At 43.8% G+C, this 11,984-nt stretch overlaps 1 protein-coding gene across 1 annotated transcript in view; it reads right to left on the bottom strand.

Moving 5' to 3' along the window:
* Window positions 1–4,341: 4,341 nt before the first annotated feature.
* The window catches only part of LOC142083536 (unconventional myosin-X-like), a 94,156-nt gene continuing 86,513 nt past the window's right edge, over window positions 4,342–11,984 (bottom strand). The window contains exons 37-41 of the mRNA XM_075153069.1: window positions 11,303–11,439; window positions 10,298–10,421; window positions 8,290–8,739; window positions 7,293–7,484; window positions 4,342–6,699 (exon numbers count right to left, since the gene is read on the bottom strand). Coding sequence (XP_075009170.1) covers window positions 6,586–6,699; window positions 7,293–7,484; window positions 8,290–8,739; window positions 10,298–10,421; window positions 11,303–11,439 — 1,017 coding nt within the window. The 3' untranslated portion in view covers window positions 4,342–6,585. The remainder of the gene's footprint in view (window positions 6,700–7,292; window positions 7,485–8,289; window positions 8,740–10,297; window positions 10,422–11,302; window positions 11,440–11,984) is intronic.

The raw sequence follows: 11,984 nt of genomic DNA, 5'->3' as shown, positions 1-11,984 counted from the left end.
TTTCTGCATCCGCTGTTGCTGTGTGTATGGAGCACAGTGGGATATGTAACACCCGGGTTCATAAAAGTTAGTCCAATTCATGTCAAGAAGTACATAAAGTTCTTATTGACCAAATTAAACAGATTTTGCGTAGTTTTAAAGCGAGAACTATGAGCAATATTGAAGAACTAAGCTTAGGAAAAACAGGAGATTAGCTACTGAAGAGAAAAATTCAATTGTCACTCTAACGGACCTTTCCCATTTAGTTCTGAAGAGTTTTAAGATGAGAGTTGACAAAGCGCTAGAAAAGGTAATTTTCTGTTGATAGCAAATTAACTTGCAAATGGTGCATAGCATAAATGCCATTTTAAAATGCTGTTATCTTGTTTTTATTCCTTTAGGGTATTTTCACATTGAAAACTCCTGTGCACTCTATCGTAATATCTGCCAGTAACTAAGATTTTTAACAGACTGGGGGGAGGGTACCAGATGAGATTTTTATTGTGATTACACAGTAATGCAACACAGACTGTAAGTCCTTCTGGATTTCTATTTGCCAATGCAGAAGGGACTATAATTATAAACAGAACAACAGTTGTTTGTTCGCTTTGCTCCTTTTCAGCATAAATAGAATAATTTACTCCAAGGTGGCTTTTAAGAAAGTGGAATTTCAGTGATACAAAACAAATACTGCAAAATGTGCTTTCTTCATTATGCTGGCCCCTTACGTGCACATTTTTTGTTAGAACAAATGAGAACAAAGATCTTTTTCTACATGCTGTATCTCAGGACACTCATATGGATAGTAAGCGTTCTACTCCTGCTTTCTATTAAACTTCTGTTTCCAAATGTTATGTGTCACAGTTCCCCTTTAACGGATGATATAGAAATAGATACTTATACAAAAAGGAGGTGCTTATATTCTGTAAAAACTAGCAGGATTTGTATGCGTATTCAAATTAAACTTACAAAGTAGTTCGTTGAGATGATTTCACAAATGTGCATGACTGAATGTCATCCCCATTAGCAACTGAACTGCTTTCTGTTTCATTGAATGTCTTTATTTTCATGAACATGATCTGGGTATTTAAAGAGCATCTGGTGTCAAGTGAGAGTGTGACTTATACACGTATGTGGGTAACAGCAGGTCGCATTTACCCAGGGCTTGGATTGTGAGCTACTTGGAGGAAAAGGGCTGGGTTCCTGAAATTTTCATCTTACATTGTCTCCTGCGGCCGCCGTTCTGCTTTGTACCCGTCCTGTCTCATACCAGCTTCGCAGCACGGGCAGATAAGCCACCAAACGATGAACATGCCACCACGGACGCGACAGCCCAACAGGCAGCCTTACACCAGCGCAAGCTGCTGGGGAAGGAGACCGGAAAGCACCGCTTCCGAAAGAGCGGCCGCCAGCCTGAAAGGCGTGGGGTGAGCACTGCCAGCAGCCCCACCGCGCCGGCACGGGGTGCTGGGAAAGGGCCAAACCCGTAGTGCCAGGACACCACGGCCCTGGCAGGGGTGGGTCTGTTCCCCTCCTCTGCGAGGGATAAACCTACAGCAGCCAGGGAGAGAGCAGCTCTCTCCACCCCGGCCCAAGCGCTCACAACGCAACAGGGAGGAGTTTGCCACGGGCAACAGCCAGCGCTCCCCTCTTCCAGCCCCAGGGGCCTCCCTCCACACCTCCCCGCCAGGGAGTCTCCTCCGTGCAGACTCAGCGCCTTTATACCCCACGCCACTCTCACCTTGCAGGACCAGCTCTGCTTCGAAGCACTTAATCACAGGCCTTCCTCCACATCCCTTTGCTCACAGGGGCCGATAGCCGAGGTGTAGCTATCCTAGAGGAGCTGGAAGGAGAAGGCTCCTGGTTTAAATAGTGCTCTGCCCATGGGCACACCCTGACGAGGCACAAGTGGGGACAGCTGGGTTTCCCCTCACTGACTCAGCTCGGTGCTGCAGCAGGACAAAGAGGCAAGACAGGTAAGTTGCTCCTATGAATGCATCTGCCCCGTTACTGGACTTAAAAACCATGCCCAGTGCCTAACCCGTTACAGAACCAGTTGAGTTTACACTGACGGGCTGTCGCTTTTTGAGTAAGAGTTGCATAGGATTTACTGGTGCTTGGTGTTACAGAAAGGACACATTTGGGTTGGTAATCCTGAGACATCGCTGCATTTTGAGGAAGGCCTGAGGCATCCGCCATGCTGGCGGGCAACGCCTGGGGGCTGCGGGAGGCCACAGACGTGTCCCTGGGTGCAGCGTTAGGAGGAGACGGAGCTGAGCTCCCCACCAGCCCGCTGTACCCTGCAGCCGACCGGGCTGCCCGAGCCCGGGGGCAGCGGGGGGTAGCGCGCGTCTGGCAAGAACCAGGAACCGCCCAACGCAGTGTCTCTGCTCTTGGTTGCATCCAGACCTAAACACTGGTGCAGTCCAGGTACAGCGTGCGATGGAGTCCTCCCTGCTGGGGTTTAGAAGGCTGTCCAGCACGCAGCCGTGCTTGAAGAGCTGCACTTAACAGGCGGGTAGAAATAAGAGAATTTTACTGGCAATCAAGTTCTCGGTGATCGCCTCTGTTTTGACAGCGGCACGGGGCCGAAGTGTATAGCCAATTGTAGCATCAGGAATCTCTGGTATAAAAAGTGGACAAGAGCTTAGCAAATTTGCAATCCACAGATTTAGGAGCTTGTCTTTTACAGTGGAGCTGGAATTCATGTGTGAGGGATTTGCTTAAATGCCCAAGGGGAGCATGTCATTTTGAAGTTAATGCACAGCATAATAATACAACATACAGCCTACAGATGGAAAGGCTGTGTGTTTTAGAACAAGGTGTAAATAAACAGTTGACGTTTACAGTCAAACTGGTTTAATAATTAGCTACATGTGCTTGTGATATAACTTACCAGGGGCTGTGGTTTTGTGTGTAACCCATTTTATGATTACTGTGTAGGTGCTGATTATAAATTGTACCCTGGTCCAAAGTCTAACGCCCATTGGCATGAAACTCTTTCATATAAAAGAAACATTAGAACATACAAACTTGCATTGACTGTTAGAGAAATACTGGGGTGGGGGCCAGCAGGGACTGCACATCACACTGGCAGGGTGATAAAACAGAATTAGCATGGGAGGGGGAGAACGCCATCAGTCGGCCATCGCCTCGCGTGGTTATTCACTGCAACCAGAGTCATAAATGAATTTCTGCACGTTGTCATAGTCGTGCTGGACCTGCAGCGGTGCGCGTTTGTTGGCGTGATAGCGATGTATTAGATGAAGCAAACAGAGCTTGAAATTCAACAGCTGCAAACAAGTGGCTAGATAGATAGCTCCTGCTTTAACCGACTGGGGTTGGCCTCTGCCTTTGCCCAGCGGCAGCGAGTGGGGGGACGCCATGCCGGACCCTGATGTGACAGAGAGGTGGTGTAGGACAGGAGGGCTGCTCAGGCCAAGCGGCCTGTGTTCGGTTTTGACACCCTCCTCCACGCAAACAGGCGGTAGCTGCCTGTGCGTGACTTCAGGCTGCCTAAGCAGAAAGGAGGCAGAGAGGGCGTGTTTTTGGAAGTACACAGAAAGGAACGTAACAGCTGAGGAGAGAAAAGCAACTGCTGAAGTAAGCAGAGGCAGTTCCAGCCTCAAATAAAGACCTGGAAAGACTATGGAAGGTGATAAGCATGAAGAAACTGAAAATCTGTGAACAGTTGGAGATGAAATTGCACAGACCTATCTCCAGGATCCCAAGGCTCTCAGAGCATCTGACCAAGGGATATATGAGGGCATAGTAATGGGGATTATGCATCGTTGCTTGGTTTCCGTACCTATGTAGGTATTGAGGGAACTTCCGTCTGCTAGAGGACAGTCTGTCTGTGTTGCCGACAGCTCAGCTGTCCTCTGTCAGATCTACCGCTTTGGTGACACATGCTCTTAGGTGAACACCGTGCCGGGTCACGCTACTGTAAGAGAAGTGCAGCAGGCAGCTTATTTGAGCTGGAAGCGATTTTCTGTTATTAGTGACTTCGGAGGTGCTGAAGAGAAGGGATGGAGCTGATCCTGCAAATGGGGACTTTGGAGATGATTCATGCCTTGCTCTGCTTTCACCACAGTAACCGTCTCGGAACCAGTCCCTTGAACTCGCACGGGACATCTCCCACCAACCAAAGGTGCGACCCAGCTCGAGAGTGAGTGGCAGAAGCTGGAAACAAACCTCCCCCACTGTAGTGGCAAATTATTGTCTATAATTCGCCACAAATGCAAAATTTGCTTCTGAGAGGAAGGGCTGTTGTCTCCTCATGCCGTTGATGCCTACTTTTCACTTACAAGTTCTGAGTGTTAGATCTCTGCGTAAACATCTTAACATGAGCACACAATGTCTATGAGTGAATACAGCCTATGCAATCCAATAATTTATTAAACTTTCATCTTGTAAAGCCAGTTACAAATTAAAAAAGACAGCAGAAGGAATTCTGTAATAGAAATGAGCAAAATTACAACACATAGTAATGGGAGTTACATTCCCAAGTGGGTTCAAGCTGCCTGCAGCAACCCAAGAGCCAGAACACAGAGACAGTGCAGAGTTAGGACAGGGATAATCAAGGCTATTCTGATACATAAAGAGATCTAGTCAGTGTACGGACCAATACAAAGTGTTACTTCTCAGGTCGCCTCTGCATTCCTGTTCTCTCTCACGTGTGACCTCGTCATCTTTTCATTCTTTGTGACAAAAAGGGGATGTTCGTAGGATCCTTCAGTAAAGCTCTTTAAGGCAAAACTCCAGTTGAACGTACGATACGCAGTAGTGGCTATCCTCTGAGGCTGCTTGCGTGGCAAGTGGACAGTGTTTGCACATGCTGCAGTGCAGTGGAAATGAGAGAAAAGCACGGATTATGTACACTGTGTTTTTTCTTGTACTGTCATCCTCAAACTACAGTTTTCTGCAACACAGTATTAGTGACATGGCACAATTTGATGATGAATCGGAACGGAACCTGTTGCATACTGACTCCTAGTTTTCTTTCCTATGAAATTTCTATTTCATAGCTAATAGTCCTTAGCTGCCACTTCTTCAGAAATGGAGACATCTGATTTTCAACGTGGTACACGGCCCACATTACATACAGCTCTACAGTTTCATTAAGAAACTGAATGGGCCTTTGCATTCTGGGATCCCAAGACTAGACAAGGGTCATAGAAAATGGCTAGCCACCAGGTTTCTTGATTGCTAATGCAACCAATTTATGATGTGACTGATATTGAATATTGTTTTAAACGAAGAAATCAAGTTTCTGAAGTCAAGAGACTGAAGATGACTGTCATCTTTCACTGAGAAGAAAAAAAAAATTCTGCTTCTTCAAATTGGAAGTAGCTATAAAAACCTCCAAGCAGCAGTTCTTTTGGCAAAAGAGCATCGTTTTCAAGTTTTGCTGATGACTAGGGACCTAGAGGAGACTGGAAGGGGATTTGGGGATTCAGTGATGGGAGCAGTTCCCATTAGAATTTGGAGGAGGATGAAGGGTTTGGCATCTGCTTACAGAAGTACAGAGGAAGTGAAATTCTTGCCTATAACCATTTACCTAGGCACCTATTCACTCAGTAGGAAACAGTTCACTTAAAACTAAAGCTCAGGGATCCCAGTCATCCTAAAGTCCCATATAGAGAAAGAAGGAACTTAACACAGGCAGGCTGCTCACCATAAAAACCCCTGACCTCCATCTAAAACCTGGCATTTGTGAAGAACAGCTCTTCTGGAAACACAACTAAATCAACCTCACCTCCTGAGCTGTATAGGTGAAAGGCAGTCATAAATTTTTAGGCAACAGGTGCTGCTTGGAATGTACCCACAATGGCACCTGGTGATCTATTTCAGTGGTGCTAGTCCCAAAGATTTTCTCCTATGTTGGAATATTTAGAATTTTAACTTAAAGTGCCGCTTTTTACAGCCATGTACCTGTGAACTTCTGTTGGAAGGTAAAGAATCACCTCAGGTGGTTTTATTTGTTGGTTTGTTTAATGCTCCCTCATGTAGCGTTTGACCTTTTAGTTGGACCACTTGGCTTCAATTATACAAAGGCATTTTCTTTTAAGGCCAGATCAGATCATTAGTATATCCTGAAGAAAAAACCCACAGTGACTTATATTTTAGAGTTGCTTGCAAAATAAATAAAACCCAAATATTCTTTTAGCAGCCCATGCTGCGATCCCATGATCCCAGATGTTTGCATGTTGGAAATTCATAAGGAAGCTTAAGTTTGCCTCCTGTAGTGCAGAAATGATTCTTGTGAATTTTTCTGCCAGTATGACAGGTAATGGTGAAAGCAGCGGAGAGGACAGGCAGGAGAAGGAGGATGCTTCTGATGTTGCTTCTTTAAGGAACATTGTTCATCAAACAAGCAAGGGGAAAAACAAGTTTTGGGCCATTAATATTTAACAACAGTTGTTGCTGTTTAATGTCTTTGGGCAGAGGTGCAAATCCTATGGTTCTGTAGATGTCACTTCAGTTTTCAAATACAGTAGTCAGTCAAGTGGAGTTCTTAAAAAACATCTTTGCTACACTTGTGCTGGCAAGTTGCAAACACCAATCATTAAACAACTGCCCTTCTCACGTGGCAGTTCATTCATATCACCTAGTCCAGATGCTAGCATGACTGTCCACACTGGTGGCTGATTTGACGCTGCAGCGTTTCTTCACAATCATGTTGATGTATGCTTTCATGATCTTTATTATCTCGCCCACCTAGAGAGAGAACACAGTAACACAGGATAAGCACATTAAAAATCTAATTCCATTGAGGCATGCCAGACATTTTGCAGGAAAAGATTCCCCTTGTCCAAAGTCATGGCACTATAAATTTTGCACGTAATACTAAATGTGAACGTGACAGTAAGGAAAGTGGAAGAAATAACAAGTTTGTGCTCTGTTGTAGCGACACTTAAAAAGTTTGTAGCTCAAAGAAAAGCAACTGTAATGGTACTAAACTTTTTTTTTTTTTTTAGTTTGTGACCTTCCCCTTCATGTACTTACTGGAAGGGAATGAAAAAACCGAGCACACTCATGAGCACCCAAAATTAGAAATTCCCAGTGCAGTGGAAGACCATTCAACCTCCTTCACTTTCCAACCAGCATTTTTTTTTTTTTTCTGTTTATCCCTGTATTCAAGAAGAGGTACCGTGGCACTTTAGGCTTAAGCTCCCTTCATCTTTTTTCTTGGCTGTCCAGTCCATTCAGCAAGAGTTCTCGCATATAAACTTGTCTAGTCCATGGAAATTAGAGCTTTACTGAAGTGCTAGTACAACAGCACATACAACAAGTCTTGTGCTTTCATGTACCTGGGATGTTTCAAAGAACATTTCTCTCTCATCCACTGTAATTTTGAAGGTGTTAGGCTGTGGTGCTCCGAAGAAAACAATGTGCTCATACTGGAAAGTTTCTAGTGGTTTAGGATCCCCTCGTTTGTAGACAGACACATTCTCTGTGCTGACTCCAAGCCAAAGATCGTTTGGAAATCCACCCTCCTTGCACTGCAGAAAGAGAAACATGAAATTTTGCATAAATGCAGTGGAGGATCAAATAATCTTTGATTTAAGGAAAAGCCCTCCATTTCTGGCTCCTATAGGACATTTCAACTCTTCACCCCAATAGAAAAAACAGGATGTCTGCAGAAGGAATCTTGTAGGCACTCCTGCTGCAAAGATTTAGAATTGACATGGCTGTGAGTCAAATACTAGTTGAGTAATAAATAGTTGTAATACCTAACAGCTCTCATCAGATTTTAAAGTGATTTAGGAAGTCAATATTCCACTTATTATTTTACAGATAATATAGTGAGTGCAAGCAACTTCCCATGGAATCCACCTAGGCAGCACCAAAACTGATAAAACTGGAACTGTGGATTCCCACTCTAGCAGGCTAAGCAGAGGGGTCTAAGTGACCCAGTCTGAGCAGTTTCTGTTGTACTGCTGCAGGGCAGGGTTGCACGTTTTGCCAGTAAGGACAATAGAGCTTCGTTTTACTTTTGCTTTCACTAGCCACCACCTTCTTAAGCCCAGAAAAATTTCCCAAATTCTACTGCTCTTCTAATGAAGTGGGAATCCATTGTCTCCCTCCATTTACCAGGACGCACCAGCATGCTTGCTCTGCGCTCTCTGCATCACACCTCTTTGAGTAGCTGGTACTGCAGGCTTACCCTAAGCTTACTACGGCAAAATGCAGTCAGTTCCAGAAATTCCCTTCTGCTGCTGAGCAACGTCATACACATAGCTGTATCTCTTCGCCAGACTGATGCCTCTCCTTGGTAGTAGTTACGTAAGTTTGTACATCGCTCACCTCAACATCAAAGAGGGTTGACCCATAACCCGGCCACTCCTTTACAATGGACATGTATTTCACCATGGCCTGATGCTGAGAGAGTCCCTGCAGCTTGGTCCATTTCTGTGCTATGCTTGCCCGAGCAGCTGAAAGCTCTTCCTTTACCCACATCTCCATCATCTGCTCCTCTTCTACCTTCTGCTTCTTTACAGAGCCTGTCTTGAAGCTACGTTTCAACGTCCCTTCAAGGAAGCTGGTCCGTCTCCTCTCCAGAGTGTGACTGGTAGTGCCGCTGCTCTTTGTTGAGTGCAGTATTTTGGATTTTAGTCTGTTAACTGGGTAGATTCCATCCAGGGTCCAACTTATTTTAGAATAATCTCCATGAAGGTACTGCAGCCGTAGAGCTGCAAGGCGCTGGAGAGTGTCCTCTGGTGCAGGAAAATGGCCATCTATGAGGCTTTCATGAGCCTACAAACAAACAAAAAGTCCCCCAAACTCATTAGAAAGCAGAAGCACACTTTATTCACAGCTGAGTCCACGTACAGATTCCCATGGCATCTGCCCATCCCAGCAGGAAAGCCAATCCCAGCAGGGAAGACATAATTCAGGAGGTCAGAGCAGACATTATAATAAAGAAGTCAAAGTCTGCAAGTGGTCGATGTGGAGGGAACACCTCTTTCTGCAAGCCTGGACAGGACAGAGATCTCTGAGGGGCCCCTATCCTGTACTGAAAGTCTTATAATGAGGAGTTTTAGGTCTGGAACAGATGGGAGAGACCGGAATTGAGACAATTTGTTTTGTGCTGTACCAGCTACAGCTCCTGTGTGGAGGTTATATTCAACACCAGAAAATGAGATGTAATAGACTCAAGACTTAACCTCAGTCTCATTGCACAGCAGCGCCTCCAACCTCCTCCTCTTTCATCTGATATCTCCCCCAACCTTCTTGCTTCCCTTTGCCTGTTTTTCTGTGAAATATATTTATTATGTTTTTTTTTGCTACATCCATCTAATGTCTGGATAACATCTACTCTCCTACTGTTACTTCTCTTCCACCACGCTCTGCTAGTGAAAGCTGTGTAGACTGAAAGTCAACAGGGAGTTTGGTACAACAGGGAGTTTCCACCGAGTACCGTGATGTCCTGTTCCTGACCATTTCCTAGACATTCTGTAGTTAACAATACTTAATCTTCATTTCAAGAAACCCTCTTAGGGAACCATTGTCTGTGTGATGCACATGCCATCCATTTGACTGTCAGTGAGTTTCAGTCTTCATGACACTGACCCCCTTTAACACGTATTAATTAATTTTCAGCAGCTGTAATTTTCTGAGGCAAGATCAAAGTGTTCATTAGAAGCAAGAAAGATGGGACGAATCGCACAGCTGGGTACTCCAGTCAGTTTAGTTCTGCATCCCTAATTGCAAGGTTATTTCATAGCGGTGTGATCTCTGGCCTAACCACCATCATTGTGCTATGGAGTACAGTGACTTAAAAAAAGATTACTCAGCAGATAAATATTGTCAACTACATTCTCTTTTCCTTTTTCTGTAGTGCCTCTCTGTTAATCAAAAGAAATTACCCAAAAGATAGGTTTTTTAGTCAATTCCTGTAACACCCCAAGGATGTGCTTTTCTTGTAAGCTGATACACAGATAGCTAGATTTTCCAGTTTTTTTTACACCTATGTTCTGCAAGCAGCTACTTTTAATGATTCTTCTTGAATCATTATCCAAATTTCTGTATCTTTTAAATTTAAAGATAAATTTTAAAAGCATTTTATTATCATTGACCTTCCAGTTTTTTGAAGCCCTTGTTCATTTTTCTTGCTTTTGTTCTAATGCTCCTGTTCCCTAGAGAACTTCGCAATGTATCTGCTTGGTAGATTCCAGGCAAAAATCCAACACACTGAATTCTTCTGTTCAAACCAGCATTCCCACTTCTAACACAAAGGTAAGCCACTTTCCTGTACACTCCTGTGTGCATCTGCCACCCTGGAAACCAAATCATTCTCCCAGAGCAAGCTTACCTGCTCAAACATGAAGGCAAACTCCACCCCATCTTTGGGAACATTCTCAATATCCAAGAAGCAATAAAGCTTAAAATACAGCTGCCATTGTCCTTCCTCCTCTTCTTCTTCAGAGCCAGCAAGTCTGTAAGATGGGAAAGAGAATGAGAGGGGAAAAAAACAGTAACCAGAAGCACCATGGTACTGGGATGTCCACAGTGCAACTCACAATATGAAGGTACCCCCGTATTTCTGAAAGAGAGAGCATACAGAGCTACCTAATTTACCAGGACAATCTCAGTGCAGCAGACTTTTCTGGTAACTTCCATTTTTTCCTCTGAATCACATGAAATTTTTATTCAGAAGGACTCAAAAGTTCTTATCAGAAATACTTGATCAAAAAACTAGACCAACAGTTCTAGATAAATGCAAGAGTTGGGGGCAGGACACAAAGTAGTCCCCGTTTTCAAGATACTGTTTCGATGTAATCTTGTGACTCTGAAAAGTACCAGCCTTGCCACCATTTGGAACAATTTTATTTTTGTCTTTAGAACAGATATAAAATAGACAACAGCACTGCCAGCTTCTTTTACAACTTATTGCTTTCTTTGTATGTCTGGCCACAAAATCACAGTCCACAGTAAGAAATTAGAGCTGCGTTTCTATGCCCAGATCTTTGCTCGCTCTTCTGATACAGCTATTGTGATGTAAATTGACAAGATCATAATCAGACTTAAGCAAACCTTCCCTGAGCTCTGCTAGTAAACCATTACTCTTTGATAAAGGCACTACTAATTTTGTCCTGACGAGCCTGATAAAGAATGCTTCTTTGTCACCAAAATAGATGTGAACATGGTTTTCCACACAATGAGAAAGAGCGTTTCAACCGTACCAAAGGGAAGTTCAAACCAGAGTGAACAGTTGAATCACTGCCGCTGCTTTGGATAAAACTACCTGACTGTACTATCATTTAAATCAGTGTTGCATCCAGCTAGGAGTTAAAGATTTTATGAAACATTCTTCTACCTCTCAAACTTGGCCAAGATATCAGCCACAATCACCCGACTCTCAACAGCACGGTCCACCTGCTGATTATGTTCAAAGAGCGCAAACATATTACGGCTGTCTTCCATTGCTAAACCTCGGATCAGCTTTTCAACCACCTGCAAAATCAGAGAGATACAGATCACAGAGTAGGTATTACACACACTTTCACAACGAAGAATCAGTACCTCTTCAGCACACCCATCATTTCATAGACCTCCATCACATTTTTCCCTTGGTTATCTCCTTTTTGGATTAAAGGATTCTAACCCTAAAGGATCATTCCCTGGAAGGAAGCCATTACTTATATTTGGTCATCCTTGCTGTTCCTTCTCTGAACCTTTTCAATCTTGCTACCTTTTGAAGATGAGGGAATTAGAACTCTGCACAAGATGCAAGAACATAATGGATTTAGATGTCATGATGATATTCTCGGTTCCTCTAGTAACAATTTCACTCTTTACTACTATTTTTACCTCTGTTTAGCACTAATGTTTTCCCAGACATGCCTACTATAACCTGAAATCTTCCTTCTGCTAACCATTAGGTTACTGGTAGAATATCCCTTCTAGAAAGATTACATCATGAACTGGAATTTCAACTTGTCCAGAAAACTGTGTTGGCAAGTCTTCAGAATTATTACCTTTCCAATGGGCAGAACACC

Source organism: Calonectris borealis, chromosome 6 (genome assembly GCF_964195595.1).
Source record: "Calonectris borealis chromosome 6, bCalBor7.hap1.2, whole genome shotgun sequence".
Taxonomy (NCBI): Eukaryota; Metazoa; Chordata; class Aves; order Procellariiformes; family Procellariidae; genus Calonectris; species Calonectris borealis.
The sequence above is the reverse complement of the archived record's forward strand: the minus strand, read 5'-3'. Positions and strand labels throughout refer to the sequence as shown.